The 21,310-nt window shown below is 30.5% G+C and overlaps 1 protein-coding gene across 1 annotated transcript in view; it reads right to left on the reverse strand.

Moving 5' to 3' along the window:
• Window positions 1-313: 313 nt before the first annotated feature.
• The window catches only part of LOC143068235 (SCO-spondin-like), a 65,150-nt gene continuing 44,153 nt past the window's right edge, over window positions 314-21,310 (reverse strand). Inside the window, exons 24-33 of the mRNA XM_076242136.1 lie at window positions 20,314-20,478; window positions 19,750-19,914; window positions 17,697-17,861; window positions 15,818-15,982; window positions 13,077-13,241; window positions 12,671-12,835; window positions 10,439-10,615; window positions 9,594-9,743; window positions 8,709-9,143; window positions 314-4,682 (exon numbers count right to left, since the gene is read on the reverse strand). Coding sequence (XP_076098251.1) covers window positions 4,612-4,682; window positions 8,709-9,143; window positions 9,594-9,743; window positions 10,439-10,615; window positions 12,671-12,835; window positions 13,077-13,241; window positions 15,818-15,982; window positions 17,697-17,861; window positions 19,750-19,914; window positions 20,314-20,478 — 1,823 coding nt within the window. The 3' untranslated portion in view covers window positions 314-4,611. The remainder of the gene's footprint in view (window positions 4,683-8,708; window positions 9,144-9,593; window positions 9,744-10,438; window positions 10,616-12,670; window positions 12,836-13,076; window positions 13,242-15,817; window positions 15,983-17,696; window positions 17,862-19,749; window positions 19,915-20,313; window positions 20,479-21,310) is intronic.

The following is a 21,310-nucleotide window of genomic DNA, read 5'->3' on the forward strand; positions in this document are numbered from 1 at the left end:
AGCAGCACAGAAGCCGGAAACGCCCGCTGTTTATGTTTGACGCCGGAAGCATACCTATGACATCACCTAGTGTAGGGACCAAAGATAACATCTTTTCGCGGAATTTTCTTTAATGAAGATTTTACGCTGAAATAATGATTGAAATTTAATTGTGAACTTGTTTTGCATTAGAATAGAGATAACTGTATTGTATTTGAAGCTTTGCGGAAGTCCATGGCCTTAAAGCTTCAAATACAATACAGTTATCTCTTAATTGACACACCATAAAAATAACTTGAATATGCAGTCATATTCTCAGTAAAGACAAAACATCTTTCATTTGCATGTGCTTTATTATTTTTAATAACAGTGTTCAAGCTGAACAAAACAAGTAATAATAACATCAAATACTATTAAAATTGTTGGTAGTCTTGATAGCGACAGTAAATTTTGTAGTGGTAAATATTTTAGCCAACCTATTAATAATAAATATCTTGTTTTATTAAGGGCTTTTCTTCAAATAATTATTGTTCTATATAAAAATACTCTCAGTTGTAGAAAAATTTAGGAGAAATCTGCATGCAGATGGCAAATACATTTAAATATGAATTGTCATTGATATGGTTTTATTTATAAATTTACTGTTTACAAATTTTTGAATTTTTTGAAATACTAAGGTTTTTCTATCTCAGGCATAGATTACCGTAGCTGTATTTGGCAAAACTTTTAGGAATTTTGGTTCTCAATGCTCTTCAACTTCGTACTTTATTTGGCCTTTTTAACTTTTTTGGATTTGAGGTTCACTGATGTAGATGGCTCAATATCTTTAATTGTTTTTACATAGGCGGTAATGGTAACGTTTTTTCCTGTAGCTCAGTCCATATCGTAAACTTGGATATGTATGATAGCTCGTTTCGAAGCTGTGACATTTTCACATATGTGGTTAAATTTTCGGGGTACGAAGTGAGATTACCTTTTCCGTAAATTAGCAAACCCCGAACATCCTTTTGTGATGCGGCTCCTTGTGGTAAAATATCCCCTTTTTAACACAATAAGTTCTTTGAAAATTTAATACTTTGAACACATTCAATAGCTCCATAGTTTTTACACATTTATTCTATGTTCCTCTACTTTCCTAATCACCACAAATAATTAAGTTCAGTCATTTGTTAAAAATAGAAACATGTCCAATATCATTACACAGAGATTTTTTCTTTACACGTGACTTTTGAGTTCCTCATTTTGAGGCGCATTAGGGATGTTGTCCCAGATGAAACCCGCATCTGGCGTATATACTAAATTTAGTCCTGGTATCTATGATGAGTTTATTAAATAAATAGCTGTTATATCTACCATGATATCATAAATTAGAATTTTGATGAATTCCATCAGGATTCTATCAATGCAGCATCCAAGATGGATACAGTTTAACATATAATTATATGGAATATAGGTCTGATAAACAGAAGAGACATTACAGGAAACACTGTAAATAATGTTTCAAAGAAATGGAGATTTAAGTAAGGGAAGTGTTTCATCTAGCCAAAGGAACTTAATGAATGAATTTAAAATATGTTTTTCGCTCTACAAACTTTAAGAACTGAATATAAAAATTCAAATCTTATCTGTATATATCTACCAACAATTTTAAAATTAACAACTTTATAAATATTCATATTTTGATTAATTGGACAATTCAAGCATACAAGTGTAATTGCTTAGATAAACAGGATTTTCTTTTCAAAAGATAATTTCAAATGACATTTTTTTTAATTCTCTACCTTCCAAATGGTGTAGGAACAGGCAGGTAGAAAATGATAGTTCATGCACACTATATATTTTGCTGGATTGCTCTATCATTGATATATGCCCCTCTTCTTCTTTTATTCATATCTTAATACGGGCTATAAAGAATCTTCTTTCTATATTGTCCAATAAGAAAGACAAACCATGTGAAAACAGGGATATTTCATGTATATTATATCTATATGTAATATTTCATATGAAATTCTTCTATCTTAATAATTTTTGCTTGTTTTGTTGCTTTCTCTTGACATATTCCTCACATCTTCATACGTATGTATCAAATCTTCTAGATTCCTCTACTTAAAAATCTCTCACTAACTCTCTTACTGAATTCATCAAGTCCTAATCGATTAATAATTCAGTTAAAAAGTTCTTCACAGTCCATATTAGAACAGTATTACATAAGGATATTTTTTTTTATATAAACACAAAGATACAAGACTGGTAAGCAAATTAGATTCAGTCAAAGAAAAGTTTAGGATGGGAAGGCTTAATTATGTCCAATTAATCATTCACAAAAAGTAAATTCAATAACAGTTAACTTATCACAACAATTATGTTTGTTAAATACACAATATATATATGAACAAATTGATATTCTGCTAACATATGTATTATAAATAAATAAATCATGACCCATAGCCAAGGGGTTTTGAAAACAAGAAATATTAAAGTTGAGATTTTGTTTGAACTGAGTCGCTGTAACCCTCCTTGAAAATTCCTGGCTACTGGCCTGTATATTGATCTAGATTTTTGTCAAAAGGTAAAATTTAAAAGATATCATAATCCATCGATTAGTATACTAAATTGAATAGTTGTGATTTTTTTCCTTAAATTTAATATATTGTTTATCAGGATATTAATAATTCAAACAAATATATACACATATGATGTAATATTAAAAATATTTGATGACCAAGATCCATGTAATTATTTGACATGGAATAATTTATTTATTAAAGATAAGAAATATCAAAAGATTAATGGAAAACTCTAGTTGCATTTGTATATTGCAAATAATGGTTTTTATAGAATCAATCAGAGAACAAGAGTATATCCATTACCCATTTCAAGCAGCAGAATGAATGAAATTTGATATTTGGGACAACGCCTTATTTGGCCAACTTTCGAAAAAAACAACTTTTAAAATATGTTAACATTCAAAGGAAAGAGACTAAAAATTGTAGATTCCGAAAGAAAATATTTAGGAGCAATTTTTAAGAAAATAAAACATATGATCTATTTTTTAGTCTCAAAGGTTCTCTGCAAATTGTTTCCCATTGCTTTTTAAAAACTGAGCTGGACTTGCACATTATATCAAACTGAATTTTGAATGTTGTGTCATAAGATCAACATATTCACTATGTAGCTTTAAAATAACAATAAAACAATCCTAACAAACATTAAGTTTATATCAATATAGCAATACATGTAGCATGTTGAACCTGAAATACTAGAAGAGAGAGCATTTAACTGCAGATAATGTCAAAAATCCAAAGCAAGTACATTGAGTCAAATTATTTATTACATTTCATTGCTAATATCTATGTTTTGCTATTAATAATCAATAATTTTAAAAGTACTATTATATCGTAAATTGTCTTCTACATGGTGAGGAATACAACATTTAGGGTAATGAAAGACAACATCTATCTACACTGACGTGATTGTACCATAACATCGTACTGGACCAATTACATGGTAACCCTCCTCTTCGTTTTTAGTGCCTGTTTTAATTTTACAAAGAATACATCAGAAAAGTATCTAAATAATTCAACATTCCTTTTACTGCTTACGAGGCCCCTAATGGAGGGTATCTCACAATTTTTGCTAAGTTATCAGTTGAGAAAAAAGTCACTCTATCTTTATGATGTATGTTAAATGATCTGAAATGTTGGTATTCACTAAGAGTAGAAATTAATGGTAAGAAATCAAAAATCATTTAAATATTTTCAGATTTAATCAGATATTCAATATATATCTGCCTGGTATTCACAGAATCCAGGATCCCATGAGGGACCTCACAAATAACTCTGATTTGTTTTTAACAAGAAAGTGCTTTATCAATATCATTTAATTTTCGAACTTATAAAATGCTAGCAAAATTCGCTGCTTAAATGAGTCGCTGCTTCTATATCATTGAAATATTTGCAGTAAATTTAAAAAGCCATATCCTATATAACATTAATATATGGAATTGCTTGCGCTATTTGCATCCAATTATATATAAATACATTTGAGTGGATGAAAAAAGTGTAGATCTTGAAATAAAAAAAAAGCATCTTGTATATAAAACACTGTAAATAAAGCATATTTAAAAAAACTAAAAAATCAATAATAAAAATTAAATATTAAATAGAATAATAACAAATCTAACAAATACATTTCAATATAAGTAAAATGTAAAATATGATAAATATAAATAATAATATTAAAGAACAATGTTCAAAATAAATGTCAACCTTAAAAAATAAATTAAAATTCAAAAATATGTTGATAGATAAAGGAAAATTTGTCAAACCATTTTTGAAGTTAATTTCTAAACCAGCTTTACAAAACTGAATAGTTTAATCTATTTTAAAGAAAATGTTAAACATTGAAATTTGACAAATTTCATTTTAAAACCGATTGTCAAAACAATATGAAAATAAATCTAAAGTTTTAAGAGTTTGGTGGTATAAAATTTGCATAAAATACACTACAGCGCTATCTATGTGTAAAGATTAGATATAGGTTGATTGTGATATCTGTATGCACTTTATAAGTCTATATCTAAGTTTATGGTGATTTCTGTTTGCGCTATATACTGTATATCTGTAAGCGCTTTTAAAGATTTGAATCTCCTGTACAGTATATTCTCCCAATGGTAACGACTCCTTCTTCAACTCCCTCATTACCTAAAATGCAGTAAATCAATTTAAGCAGTGAGTTAAATGTAAAGCAGTGCAATGTTAAAAGGTAAAGATTTGCATAATATCAACTGATAATTCTAATTTGATTGATTGTTGTGTCTTATGTCCAGGGGTAAATATTTTATAAATGTTAAGGACAAGAACAAATTAACTATCAATATAAGAGGTAGGTCCTGTCATAAGGTGCAATCGGGATGATGGGCTGGGAAATATGGACTTGCACTGGAAAACAATAATATGTTGGGTAGGAACTGAGGTTTCACCTTGCAAGAAGCCACCTATAGACCGCTCCAAGTTGTTGCTCAGGTTCTTTCAGGTACAGAGAGTATGCCATTCTCTCCACACCATATAATCAGTAAATATTGACCTTATTCTGACTGGACATGCATGGCTGCAAGCTCATACATCCCAGAAAGCCAAATCGAAACCCCCACTTTGGTAAAGGTTTTACTGCCAATCAGAAAAAGATAGGAAGACCATATTTCTATGCCCCAGTGGACCCACATCTATGGGCTGCTTCTAATTTGACATAATTATCTTTATATAAAGAAATTCCTTATTTTCTCCCTGAATCTCTTTAAAAATGTATCCTGTGAATCAGTTGATGTCAAAGAAGCCCTCCCCCCCCCCCCTTCCCCTACCTCTTTCATAAAAATGATTAATTAGCTTTATATATATATATCAGATTAGATTATATTTATTATCTTTTTAAAGACTATATAGAATAAATACAGTTGATATATTTCTTGCTTTGGTAAAAGTACAAAAAAGGTATCAAAAGTAATTTTAAATAAAAGAGTGTATTGAAGGTATATAAATAGAATAGGAAGTGAGAGTATTTATGATTAAAAAAAAAAAATTGCTAAAGGATTATATAAACCAATCATCATAACTATAATAATGGAAGTAAAAAGCATGATAATCTGAAAAAAAAATAGAACTACTGTCACTAAAAAGTATAAACTATGGGGGGAAAGGAGTGATGTGGTACAATTTGTACAATGTAACTGCAAAAGGTGTGAACAAAGATATTTAAAGCAAGGATAATGAAACAGGTTAGGATGCTGCTCTTTTAAATATGAACTAGATGTGTCAAAGCGACAAGAATGGCCCGTCTCAAAATAGTTAAAAATTTGCAATTTCAGTAACAAATGTGGACACAAACATGATGGTAGTCTCACATATCAAAAATCAGCTCAAAATCTGGAGGCATATCGAAAAAAAGTCAGTATAACTATGATTTTCAACAATTTATCAAAGTCCACAGCCTGTTATTTCCGCCAAATTAGCCGAGCGGAACAAAACTTAAATTTCATCTGTAACTCATCTTGATTAACTCGCATGCCAAAAATCATCCCAATATCTGAAAGAGTTTAGAAAAAGTCTGTATAACTGTGATTTTCAACAATTTATCAAAGTCCAAAGCCCGTAATTTCGGCAAAAATAAACAGAGCGAAATGAAACTTAAACTTGATCTGTAACTCATCATGAGTAACTTGCTTACCAAAAATCAGCCCAATAACTGAAAGCGTTTAGAAAAAAAGTCTGTATAACAATGATTTTCAACAATTTATAAAAGTTTATAGCCTGTTATTTCGGCAAAATTAGCGGAGCAAAACAAAACTTAAACTTGATCTGTAACTCATCTTGGTTAACTCACATGCCAAAAATCAGCCCAATATCTGAAAGAGTTTTAAAAAAAAGTCCGTATAACTGTGATTTTCAACAATTTATCAAAGTCCAAAGACTGTTATTTCGGCAAAACTTAGCGGAGCGGAATGAAACTTAAACTTGATCTGTAACTCATCATGATTAACTAACATACCAAAAATCAGCCCAATATCTAAAAGACTTTAGAAAAAAAAGTCCATATATGATATAACTGTGATTTTCAACAATTTATCAAAGTCCAAAGCCCGTAAATTTGCCCAAAATTAGTCAAGCAGAACAAAACTTAAACTTGATCTGTAACTCATCATGGTAAACTCACATATCAAAAATCAGCCCAATATCTGAAGGCATTTAGAAAAAAACTCTGTATAATGGTTTTTTGCGGAATGACAAAATTAAGGAATTACAGAATTTTTCCTTATAACTGTGATTTTCAACAATTTATCAAAGTTCAAAGCCTGTAATTTCGGCAAAAATGATTAACTAACATACCAAAAATCAGCCCAATATCTGAAGACATTTAGAAAAAAAATCTGTATAATGGTTTGTTGCGGAGTGAGGAATGACAGAATTACGGAATTTCGGAATGTCGGCATTACGGACAAAGGTACAACTATATGGCACCGACAACTTTGTTGCGGGGCCATAAAAATGTCAGATACTGACAGGCTGTCACCAAAGGAAACTGCATAGTGAGGTACCACCTCACAACAATGAAAAATTCTGATTTCTTTTTCATAGTGATTCAGGGCAGAATGTTGACTTTAAACCACTGAACTGACAAAGAACAAGTTTTTTTTTCCATCCTTAAGCTAAAAATGTATATCAAAAATGATGAAAGTAGGCCTTTAATAAAAAAAAAAGTCTTTTAAATATAGACAATTTGTTGCTATGAATCTTTTTATCTCAAACCTTGACATATACAGTGTGGGTCATTATCTGATAGTAAAATGTATACTAAATCTGATCAAAATTGACAAAATCTAATTAATCAGCATTGTGGTGAATAAATTTCAACCTTTACATTTGACATAAACTTGACCTTTGACCTTTAAATGTCAGTGAGGTCAACCTTCCTGTGTACATTAGAAGAGATGATGGTGCTAACCTTTATAGATACAGATCCTTGACAGTGGTTTGACCTTTGATTGTTGAATATGATGTATCAGAAACTTTTTTTTTGGTACTGACCAGAGAAGTTATTGATATTTCCAAATTCACACACAAATCATGAATATGCAGTGTTGATAATATTTTTTTCTTTGTAAATCCAGAAATAAAAAAGGTATTTCAGTGAAACATCTACATTGGATTAAACAAGGTAGAACACAAAAGAAAACTTATTGAAATGTATGAAAGGTAAGAACGGAGTGCTAGAGGAAATCTAAATCTAATTAGGATTAAAGATGGGATTGATAAATGCAACCTTTAGAAAGCAGAATAAGAGGAAAGAAAATGACAACTATGATCACAAAGAGTTCATCAAATGAAAGCAGATGAGTCCTGGAATTGGATAGATGATTTAGGCTGTTCCATAACATTCTAATGGTCCAATAACATGATAGGCATCCTCCTCGGCACCACCTTAAAACATTGAAATGGTGTCAGTAAGCATCAACAGAGTATAGATGGAAATAAAAAATTAATAAATATCAATATGTAAAAATGATCAAAAACAAACAGCTGTTCTTTGTATTTGCAACTTTCAAGATAGCAAACAAAGTTTACATTTGAATTGTTGAAAATAAAAATTGCATATCGCTTTCCTGCAATGCGTCTGTATAATACTTTATTGTGATTTCGCAATACGCTGTTCTGCAATCAGTTATCAAGCATGTTTTATAAACAGAAAGCAGAGACGTTTTAGAGCAATCATATTGCATTTTACTAGATATTCTGTCTGAAATGAAATTCAGTAAATACTAACCTCACCTTGAACAGAATGCATATTTGGCATATAAAAATAAATGTCTCAAATTATGAAATTATAATTGTAGCTAAAAGCAATTACAAAACACGATCATTCAATAGATGAAAAAGTTCAAAAGTGTTGTTTTTTTTTCAGAAATTGTAATGCTGGTCAGAGCTGGACAATGTACTGCTGAAGCAAAATTATTTCAGATTGAAAGATTATTAAAGGGCAATAACTCTGATAAGGAGATAACTTACGATCTTGTACATGTCCTTATTGGTAGATATTGTCTTGCTGATCATATTTGCTATTTAAAAGTTTTTCTATCTTTCTATTAAAAAGGAAAAAATGTAGAAAATGGTAAAAATTGTCTTTAAGGGATATAACTCTTTTAAAAAGTAGTCTGACAGTTTTTATAAAATTCTCACCTGTATCACCAGCATAAAATGCTACAATAGGTAATTCTGCCTTGTTTGTTACATAACCTTCATCTGACCTCCAATCTGCATCATTGATATCACAGTTACATGTGACATCAGATCTATTACAGTTGTTGTTGGATCCACAGGCACACATCCCACTGCCAGGTACTGCCCCAGGGAAGTAATCAGCTGCTGGCTTTTGCTGGCCATCAGGAATGTAAGCAGTAGTTCGATTGGTCCAGTATGTCGTCCAATGGCCTTCTTGGTTTGGGTTATGTATGACTGCACCTTTACACTGCCACTGAAGGAACTGCCTGCAATCTTCGGATGCATCAATGATGGATGCTGCATGTCCTATACTAATGTTGTAAGTTAGAATTAGGGCGTAGTCTCCTGATCCTTCAAATCCACTCACTCTAGTCTTCATCTCTTTGTTATGGCCTGAAAGATGAAGAAATATCAAAGTTGACTTCCTTAAAAAAAACTTTCTTTATGCAAATTTTAATTTATGTTGTAAAAATAATGATGATTAGATTAAGATGGAAATGACAAGACACTAAAACCCAAAAGACTTACAAAAAGATAAAAACTTTATAACTTCTTTTAATTTTGTTCTGTAGATTTGATAATTCAGTCTTTATTTTTTTTAAATTTGACATGCATTCTTTGCAGTAAATGAATCTTTGCTGTAATTTGTTTTGTTGAGAAAAAAAAGTAACATAGAATTTGGTACATATTCCTGTAATGCTTCTAATGAAAAAAAAACGTTTTCAACCTATACATTTCCAAATTGCATACTGCTAGTAGAAGGTGCAAAGCCAACATGTTCATATACAAATAGATCAATAAATCAAACAGTTATTGTAATTAAAACTATATATGTATTCTTACCAATGACAGTGACTCCTGTCCCATTATGTGAATCCATATCACAGTACACTTCAACTTCATCCAGTTGATATCCATTACTGGTTACAGGTGCTACCCAGGCATGTGCACTGTCCACCAGTCCTCGTTGACCCCATCCATTACAATGTGGTTCTGTAAATGTAAAATCACAGGTTATCTTTCAAAATATATATAGTTTGAGGCTCGTTTGATAATCTGAAAACAATGATTGACATCAAATATATGATACATAGTTTAAGATTTACCCTTATGCTTCGGAACTGTATACTACTTCCCAGTATGTACCAGACCCAATTAGGTGGTTTACATCTTACAAAGTCTATCCATTTGTTTTTGGCAAATAATTCCACTCAAGTATGTGCTAGGGGCTGTCTTAAACTTGCAGTGAAGTCATAGTTTTTGAGCTCAGAGATAAGGGCCTCACTGTGACTTTGAGATGAAGAACAGCAATAAAAGCACTGTTCCTTTGCTTCTTGTGTTTTTTTTTTCCTGTGCATATACTGATATTGTGACATGGATGGATACCCCATGTCCTTTAATAAAATCAATAAAGCATAAAAGAAGAATAGGATGCCTAGTTATATCTAAATGATATCTTGATAAGTTAGGTGCAATTTTGTGCCTTTTTTTATGATTCTTTTAGTAGTATTGGTTTGTGAGGCGATAGAGTCAAAAATGAAACTGCAGAAGATGTGAATAAAGATATTTAAATCAAGGATGAAACAAATAGGATTGTTGTTCTATCTAATCTAAAAATTGTTAGATACCAACAGACTCCATAGTATGTAGTGAATTCCTTTACCTTTAATTCTTAATAAAGAACTTACCATATGGGGTGCATGAAAATGTATGACACGCTTCTGTTACTGTGGCATCTCCTGCACATGCAGCAGTCAGATTACCATAGGAATCCATGTCACATTCACGTGACCTTGACCTCAGTCCTCCATCACATGTTACTGTACAGAGGCTCCATGGTCCCCATTCAAACCAATCTCCGTTAACTATAATTAGTTGAGACTTTTGTTATAAATAATTCAAGTGAGCTTCAGCAGTGCTGTTTATAAATATATTGTTATCTATTGCAGTAAATATTAAAAGTATGAAAATTGTTACAATAATATTAAAATATGTAATAAAAATATTCTAAATACATATATATCTAAGCAAATATTAATGTTGGAATAGAAAAACTGTACATATCTGCTTTGAAATAAATATTAAAACAAGATATATATTAATAACTATCTACTTTTAGAAAAAATCTGTTCTTAATAAATATACTCAAAACCAATAAAAAATCAATGGTGTTAAATACTCATTGAACAATAATGGACAACACAAGACAACAATTATATAATGGTATATGGGGTTTTTGTTTGCTTTGGTAGGGTATGTGGATAAGGTTTTTTGGTTGCTTAGTATATATTTATGTATGAGGTTATATAGTGGTTAGTGACTGTGAAATATATGACAAATCTTTATAATCCTGTAATAAACTTTTCCATTTTATATTCAAATCAAGTTATTATTTGTAATTTCACAATAAAAACATATACAATGAATTAAAATTCAGAAAGGAAATAGGGATTGTGTAAAAGAGAAAACAATACGTCTAAAGAGCAGAAAACAGTTGAGGCCACCAACGGGTCTTTAACACAGTGAGAAAATCCTGCACTCAGAGGCACCATTTAGCAAAATCTTTCAAAATTGTGTGCCAGTTCAGCAAAAATAGTGTCCACACTAAAGTCAGAAACATATATATGAACCAAAATTAAAACCAAAGTGCTTGAAAGCACTGAAAGGTAAAGATTGCTTCAATTTATCAGTGGGAAGTAATGTTGAATATGGCATTGATTGTTGTTGATTAAACAACTATTCTACACGAAAGGAAGATAACTCCATTTTTTAAAGATGAGGTTAACAATGACATAATTTATATTTTTAGAACAGTTATTGGAATCCTGCACCCTGCAAAAGTTATGTAATTTTCTTTCAAGTGAAACATCATTTTGTACCTTGAATATCTGAGCATATATTACATTGACAAATTTCTGGAAATGTTCATGGATAGTATGTGTACAATGTTATGGTCAATGCACTATATTTTGTGTATGAAAAAAGGTAGTCATCTGCCTTATATCTGTCATATGAAGTCAGTCCCATAAAGTTTTGATTGTATTTCATGCAATCTTTACCTAAAAACATACAAGACTAAAAAAAGCCAGAGGTTCCTAATTTGGGACATATTCAAAATGTGGCTGGGTTAAACATGTTTTGTCTGATCTCAACTCCCCCTTATACTTCTAGCCAATGTAGAATGCAGGTTTGATATCCTTTTGATATTGTAACCTTGTTTGAGAAAAAAATCAATATGGTTATCCATTTTTATGGTGTTATAATCTTTCTACTCTGTTTATTTTCAGTGGAAGACTTTGAAGCTTTGATACAATGGTATTCTTATTATTTAGGAATAGGGAACACCATCTTTTATTCTTTTCTCATAAAAAGATGAAAGAAAATTTCGTTCAACCTAAAGTTATATTATGTTATGGTGATTCTTCAATCCTGGCAAAAAAAAAAATGCTTTTACTTGGATACAAAACTTGCACAGAGAACAATATCTATTAACTATTCATGCAATCAAATCTAAACTACTTTATTTAAAGTGTGAACTTATATATGAAAGTTAAATTTGCTTGTTTATTAGAGAAATCAGGAATTTGTTTATAGGTACTGTAAGCATAGGAACAATCTCTTCAAACTGGTTGTTCAGTCTTTGTCTTCTAACTGTTCCGTGCCTTAACTGGTTAAACATAAGGACTGAGCCATGTGAAAATGTCCACTACACCTATGGCTTGCATGAATTATTTCTTAAACATTCAATCAAATTTGGGGCTAACAATACCTAAAATTATGATGTGACGTCGTATAACAACAACATGTTTAGGCTCAATATAAACTAATGGTACTGAAATTAATCTATGAAACAAGCAAAATCAAATTCATTGTTTATTTGTATGCACAATTATTTTTTTGACACTAGTATTCAGACTTACTTGGACAAGGATTAGTGTTACAACCTGTGTCTTCTATTTTTACACCCTCACAATCTGCACCTCCATAATAAGGACCAGTACATGTACGGTTTCTAGTACTGGTTCCACCCCCACAGGAAGTGGTGCAGTCAGTCCAATCAGACCACACTTTCCATACCCCATCAACTATAATATAAACACAAAGCATATAGAGTTTCTCACTCACAATATTCAAAGAAGATAGTATAGTTGTTTTCTAGAAATCTAGCTTCTTAGACATAAGTAATAGAGGGTTTGGGACATATATATAAAGTCCCCTTTGCCTCTCTAACTTTCTAGAGGTGTTTTCAAGATTATAATTTGTATGTGTAAGCTGGGACTATATATCAGAAGCAGTTGTTTCTTTGACTTATAGAAAAAAGCTTACCTGGACAGTTATGTGTGTTGCAGTCAGTATCTTCTTCACTGGGTCCTGTACAGTTAGCCCCTCCATACATTGGCTCTATACAAGTTCTTCTTCGAGTTTTTGTCCCTCCTCCACAAATAACAGTACAATTTTCCCATTGTCCCCAATCTTCATAATATCCATCAACTACAAAATTGGAACTTGTGAACATGTTTGTTTAAGTTTTAAAAATAAATGTTCATTATATATGATAAGGATTTTTATGTCTGATCATTACCAAGACTGGCAATTAAAGATGCAAAGAGAAAAACTTTATCAGGTCCATGAATAAATTACAGTCCAAGTTTACATTAAAAGGTGTATAACTTTACTAACTATAGTTGTTTTACGTTCTGTTATTATTTCATATTTAAGAAACAACAAAAAAATGACCTTAAAACAGAGAACATGTAAGACAACTCAAATATTTCAATATTCATTTTCTAATTTATGTAATTTATCTAATAATTAGATTAGGAAAATAAACAAGATTAAAACGTTTTGTATAATAATGCACCCTTCAACAGCAATATAGCTTTAGATAGAAAGAAAGAAATAACAAAACAACTGTTCAACTCTGAATAAAAGTTCAATACTTTGTCATGTTAAATAACACTTTTACACTTTTACATTGAAATACTTTGTCATGTTAAGTATACTTTGTCATGTAAAATAATACTTTATCATGTAAAATAATACTTTGTCATATAGAGTAATACTTTATCATGTAAAATAATACTTTGTCATGTAATACAATACTTTGTCATATAGAGTAATACTTTGTCATGTAAAATAATACAAGATCTAACTTAAATGAATCATTTTAGTAATTTTCTTAAGATTATTTATCTTGCAATAGTATCATATTCATAAATTCATACCTCAACTACATATAATTAGATTTACAAAATAGCTTCATATTGAGATGTCTAATAAAAGATAAAATTATTAGCTGCTTAGGCAATGTAAGTAATCATATGTATCTAGCCTATTAATTTGACAGATTTTAACACCATTTTCTAAGCATTAATTTTATAAGATTGTATTGCAATTTTTGTTGAGAAAACTTGCATTTTTAGAGTTACACAAATTGAAGATATCATCAAGTTAAAGTCAAATTTATAACATATTTATTGTTCAAATGCATCTTGATATAACTATATATAAAAGACCTAAGCAAGTGTCTACTTGCAAGCATAGTAGTGATTGACTGATCGCTGATGTATTATGTATTAAAAGATATCAACTGAAAGTGATTGGCTGAGCTGCTGAAGTTTTATGCATACAATGATGTCAGCTAACAACAAGACCATTCAGCTTGTAAATCTTAATATTGAAAGTAACAAACCCATATATATATACCGAGAAACTTTATGAAAATGATGTAGAAAGCACAAGGATCCCTGCATATGAACAACTTACACCACAGAGACCAAAAAGGAAGAAAGCGTGCATCAGATAGGCTCATTTCAACTGTACGCCATAAAATAACAAGTATTCAATGAAGAAAAAAAGCTAGGTCAGCAAGCATTTAATCAAAAAACTGATAACACAGAGATATGTCTTGCTTGTCGGCATTAAATTCAGAAAAAGACAATATTAAGGACAGCAACATCTTTAATTAATTTAAAGTCACTGGACCATGAACAATACCTATGTATTGCTTTACATGACTTATGTTGCAGGCAAGATAAAAGCAAAGCAAGATTAGAAGGAAAGAAACAAAATTGTATATCTAGGTATTTAAAGGTCAGGTTGATAATCAGAAATGAATATCACTTACCAATACAAGAGGATCATTGTAGAAAGTCTATAAATTGAGGATAGTTTGGATAGTTACTGGTATATATCAGTTCAGTATGAAAAGAAAGCATAATGTGTACAAGCCTAATAATTTTCAAAGGATGGGTTGGGGACTTGGGGTTTTAAAGCTTTTACATAGAATTGTAATAACCCCATGCCGGTCAGTATAGAAAAGCATATACCGGTATATAGAATTGTAATACCCACAATAAGGGTCAGTATAGAATAGCTTATATATTGAACTATAACAACCATAGCATGGGTCAGTATAGAATAGCTAATATAAATAATTGTTATAACCAAACTACAGTTTTATATATATATATAAAAGATGATCTGGAACGATTGCCAATGAGACAACTATCCACATGAGACCATATGACACAGAAATTTTAAACAACTATAGGTAACTGAAGGGCCTTCAACAATGTTCAAAGTCCTACTGCAGTCAGTTATAAAAGACCCCTAAATGACAAATGTTAAACAATTCCAATGTGAAAACTAACAACCTAATTTATGTGACTGTTTTAACTGATAAAGCGTATCTGTTTCATAATATATCTAAGAAGTATATATATACTAGTGTCTTTAAATAATATACTTAGTGAATATATGTATATATATATATATATACTGCAGTGGAGTAAGCTGGTTACATGATAGATATAAGACGCTGTATAAAGCTAGACAAGGTTAGCTGTGATTATACATTGGTGTGATATAGAAAATGTTTATTTTCTTTTACTTTAATAGAATTTGGAAATAATTTAAAATTTTCTCAAATATGTAAGTAAAAGATAAAGTTTAATGTAAATCTTTAAATAGTTCAACAATTTCATCAAATCTAACAAAATGCTGAAAGAGAATTTGGGTTAGAAAAGCTGAAATAGAAAGTATATGAATGTTGTTTTGGTCCTGACCAGGGCAGCTCTGTGTGTTACAATCTTGATAGTCTGTATCAGGGCCTGTACACTCTGCTCCACCATAAAGAGGCTCCACACATGTCCTTGACCTCTGTTGTATCCCTCCACCACATGTGACATTACATGTTTCCCAATTATTCCAATCATTCCAATAGCCATCAACTGAAATAAAAAAAATCACAACATTGGAATATAATTTATTTATTTTTTAGCTTTTCTGCATCTATTTGTAAATCAAGAAGGATGGCCTTTCCTATATTAACTTTATATATATCATTTTATCTGCCTTCATATATTTAACTTGACTTCTTGCAGTAATTATCGTTCTGCCAAATTTCTAAATGATCATGTATTCATAAATTACTGAATTATCTCCCCTTTGGATCTTTATTCAGTAAAATACTAAGGATTATGTTTTATCTACTAAAAATGATACTTTAGTGCTAAGTTATTCAATAAGTAATGAGTTAACATACATCAACTTCTGTAAAAAAATAGATGACAAGAAACATTTGATAGAAGTTATTTATTTCAATAACATCTAGTTTAAGTGAAAATTTAATTTTGTTATGTTGTAGCATATTAATCTATTGCAATAAAAAATCATAATATCTAATACAATTTGTAGATTTAGCTAACAAAGTCCTTATATTTGTATAAAGTTACATTCGTTTATAGTGGAAAATTGTTTTAACGTTGAATAAGCTACAATTAAAAATTGCTTGGTGGTCCCTCTCTGTGATTACCATTATATTACGCTGGTTCATTTCCCAATCAATCTGTCACCAAGGGAAGATAAATAAGTCGATTTTCGTTCATAGTCTTTTTCAAAAATGATGAACGGTTCTTTATATTGGTATGTAATCATTTTAAACGTTTCAAATTTATGAAATTATATTCGTACATCAATGTTTTTGATACACCAATAACAAAAACTGAAATATATTGAATTGATACATTTTATAATTATTCAAAATTATATCAGAAACCTAAACTTAATTATAAAATAATGAACCTGTTAAGGGGAGAGAATACTCGCATAACTTTTTCGAATTGGCACATAATAAAACGAAATGTCACTCTTGCATGCAAATGGCACATCAATATAATTAATTATCTGCGAAATCGTCCCCCACCTTCAATAATGATTCTAAATTATAAATATAACCAAAAGTTGTTAATCTATAGATAGTTAAGACTAATGAAAGCTAACCCAATGTAAAAATATTTCTTTGCAATTTTTTAAAACTTCCTCAGAAAAATACTCGAGCCACTTGACTTTCATAGCTCAAAATTAACGTTTTTACACAATATTTGAATAAAGTAGTTGAAGATTATTCGCTTCTCAAAGTGTAAGACGCAATAAAAATCGTATGCTTGCACCATCCTACCGAAATACGGATTTAATTAAGTCCTGAACATTTCGACATTTCTTCGTATATTTTGAACAAAACCGGTTTTAACCAAATCACAAGTACGTGTTAAGATCCGACTAAATACCTATTTTCCTATATGGTCAGGTAAAGTTGCTATATGTTGCATGTCAACTTTACTAAGATTTGTTTTTAAAATCAAATGCTTACAAAAAGACCCTGATGTTGATATAGTAATAATTATGAATAAAAAAAAATGTATGCTTATCAAAAATTGTTTGTAGGGTTTGTAAAGGTTTGGTTAGTATAGTAATTGAGATTAAAAAGCAATCATAGCACATTTTCTCAAATGGAAAGATATAAAATCAAATCAAAAGCATAAAATATCTACTGTTTAAAAAAACATTGCTTCAGTTGAAACAAATAGACTTCATTGTTACCATATCCTGTATCTTAGACATACTTCAAACTAAAAGCTTAAGAACTTAGAGAGGGACACTTACTTGGACAAGGATGACCATTACATGTTTGACTATCTTCTGCTGGTCCAGAACAGTTAGCCCCTCCAAAGAAAGGTCCATCACATGATCTGTATCTCCAATGGATACCACCACCACATGTTACATTACATGTGTCCCAAGATGTCCAGTTTGTCCACACACCATCAACTACAAATACATAATCCTTTGAAACTTAGTAACTAAGGTTATTATACGTTCATGTTATATATTTTTACCTAAGGTTGGTGTATATTATACTAAATTTCAAAACTGTTCTACTACTAAATAATTAAAAGTTTAACTTCAATCATGGCATATCTGTCATTGAGCATGAAATTAATGATACTATCCATAATCTAAAGCTTTCTTCACATTCTAGCCTACCAAAACTGTTCTACTACTAAATAATTACAGTGACTTGACTGTTAGTGTTGCTCTCCACCAATTGCAACTCATTCTGACCAAATTGCAATTTGTTTTATTAAACCAAATTGTTCAACTGGTCAGAATATTGAACAAATTGTTCAGTCAAAATGTGAAAGTGCAAGGTGATATAATAGAATATACTTACAATCCTTTAAGACTTTAACTCCACTTTAATGATGTTGTGACAAATTTAGTTTATCAGTTTGTCTAGGTATATTATTGTCATTTCCATGCTGAAGAAACTGTTATTTTTTTTAATTGCTATAAAAATGTCCAAACTTAGCTTTTATATAGTTTTTCTTTCTAAAAGTATTATATATTCATAAGAATCAAATATCATTTTAAATAAAATATCATATATTCAGTACAATATGTGTGAAATAACAATATGCTATTGATAAGTTTCCATGGGGAGATAACTTAAAATATTATTCTTTTGAATAAAGACTTTTTGAAAGAAAAAAATGATTATCTCCCCATGGAAACTTCGTACAAACATATTGCAATTTTACACATATTTTACTGAATATGAAATGTTTTAATTCACATAATGTCTGATTCTTATGAATATAGAATACTTTTCAAAAGAAAAACTATATGAAAGCTTAGTTTGGACATTTTTATAGCAATTTAAAATAATAACAGTTCCTTCAGCATGGAAATGACTATAATATACCTATACAAACTGTTGGAATGATTTTGTCACAACATCATTAAAGTGGAGTTAAAGTGTTATAGGATTGTGAGTATGTTTTATTTTATCACCTTGCACTTTCATGACTTGGCTGTTGTTTTCTACAGCAGTTAGTTCAAATTTCTGACCAGTTGAACAATTTGATTTTATAAAACAAATTGCAATTTGGTGAGAATTTTGAATAAGTTGCAACTGGTGGAGAGCAACACTAACAGTCAAGTCACTGTAAAAGTTTAACTTCAATCATGGCATATCTGCCATTGAGCATTAAATTAATGATACTATCCATAATCTAAAGCTTTCTTCACATTCTAGCCTACCACCTGTTGAAATTGACAATTCATTTGCAAACTATTATAATGGTTGTTATTTAACCCACAACTTTTTGTATTCAAGGTCTACCTAGAGATGATTATCATCTAACATCAATTTGCAAAAAATACATGAGGAAATCTCCAAGGTAATGTGTATGTTATTGACTTTTGCATGGTAGGTACCCAATTATCTCCTGAGTATCCAGAAAGTCTACTACTATTTGAAATCTTATAATGATTAAAATATTTCCTCTTTGGTTGTAAGTGAACATCACCTGTCCTAAGTCAGGAATCTGATGTTCAATGTTGTCGTCTGTTTATGTGGGTCATAAGTGTTTCTCGTTTCTTGTTTTTATATAGATTGAACCGTTGGTTTTCCCGTTTGAATGGTTTTACACTAGTAATTTTTTGGGGCCCTTTATAGCTTGTAGTTCCGTGTGAGCCAAGGCTCCATGTTGAAGGCTGCACATGTATTTTGACCTATAATGGTTTACCTTTATAAATTGTTACTTGGATGGAGAGTTGTCAAATTGGCACTCATACCACATCTTCCTATATCTATATTTTCTGTTAGAGTATTTCAACTGTGATTAACGTTTACTATAGATAAGTCATAACTTACTTGGACATTCATGCCCATTACATGATTGTGAGTCATTATACCTCCCTTCACAGGGAGCACCACCATAGTATGGACCAGTACATGTTCTGTTCCTTGACTGCTCTCCCCCACCACATGTTGCACTACAGAGGAACCAGTCACTCCATTCACTGAAGATTCCATCCACTTAATAATTTAAATATATTAAGATTGATTTTGTTATAGCATGAATGCTTTTAGAACTAAGACATGATTTTTTACCATTATCCCACTCTTTTTCTTTAGGAGATTTATTGTGCAAATCAAATTACCATATCATTATTGTTCAAACTCTTAATAAAACTGATTTTTAAATAGAAGGAAATGGTAGTTAGGTTTAAATGACAAAAGACACTGCAATGTTAAGCATAAAAGCCTCATAGCAAATTTCAGGAAGATATTAGTTGTAGGTTCTAAGAAAAATGCAACCGAAATTTTAAATTAAAAAAACATCCTCTTCATACTTTGAAGTTCTTTTCTTACTGTGAGCCATAAAACATAAAATCTGTTTCTGTCTGTCTTAATGTAAACATTCTATTTACTCACAAGGGCAGTTGTGTGTATTACAGTCTTGTGTTTCTAAATCACTCCCATTACAAGGAGCACCATCAAAGTAAGGACCATCACAAGTTCTATTCCTAAACTGTGTCCCAGTACCACAAGTTAAGGTGCATTCACTCCATGACTCCCATTCTTCCCAAACACCGTCAACTTGAGAGAAAAAATACAAGACTTTTTACATTGATGCACATTTAATAATTATTTCATCTGTTTAAATTAAATGATAATATGGGTCATTTTCAAAAAATGTCGAATTTTGAAATTGAAAAAAATATTAAAAGTTACTTGTTCAAACAACCCTCTACATAAGCAAATCAAAACAAACAGTACTTTAAGAACAACATATTAAAAGATGCAATCTTAATGATGTCATACAAAAATATGTTGAAACATTTTTTGATCGGTGGTACATTATTTTGTCTATCCTGTTACCATTTTCAAAAGAAATTTTGGGTTATTAAGAAAAGGTTTAGATAAAATGTTAAGCTTGTTTTACGTAGACAATTAGATGGTTTTCAAGAGAATAAACTTCTATATATATTCATTCTGTAATATAATAGATTATTTGCCAATTTAAAAGGTTGTACTGAAAAATGCCTCTAAAAATTGGTTTTCAAAGGTTGTAAAAATTACCACCAGTAATGCAAGTCTAAGATAGCAATTTATATTGTTCGGCATTTTTTCACCCTTTCAAATAAGCCCAACATCAAGTAAATCCCTCACAAGTTAGTTTACTTTTTTCTATATTTCATTGGTAACAGGAACGTACGTTTCTGATATATTACTATATAAAAGTCTATCCTGTTACCTTTTTGTCTATCCTGTTACCGATATCAGTATTGCACCTGTGAATGCTTAATTGGGAAGATTAATACGTTATAACCTTAAGATGCCTTCAAACAACGAAATATTTCATTCGTTTTGCACCTATATGTTCAGATAAAAAAATTAACGACGTTTTTGTCTACAATTGTCTATCCTG

Source organism: Mytilus galloprovincialis, chromosome 1, assembly GCF_965363235.1.
Source record: "Mytilus galloprovincialis chromosome 1, xbMytGall1.hap1.1, whole genome shotgun sequence".
NCBI lineage: Eukaryota > Metazoa > Mollusca > Bivalvia > Mytilida > Mytilidae > Mytilus > Mytilus galloprovincialis.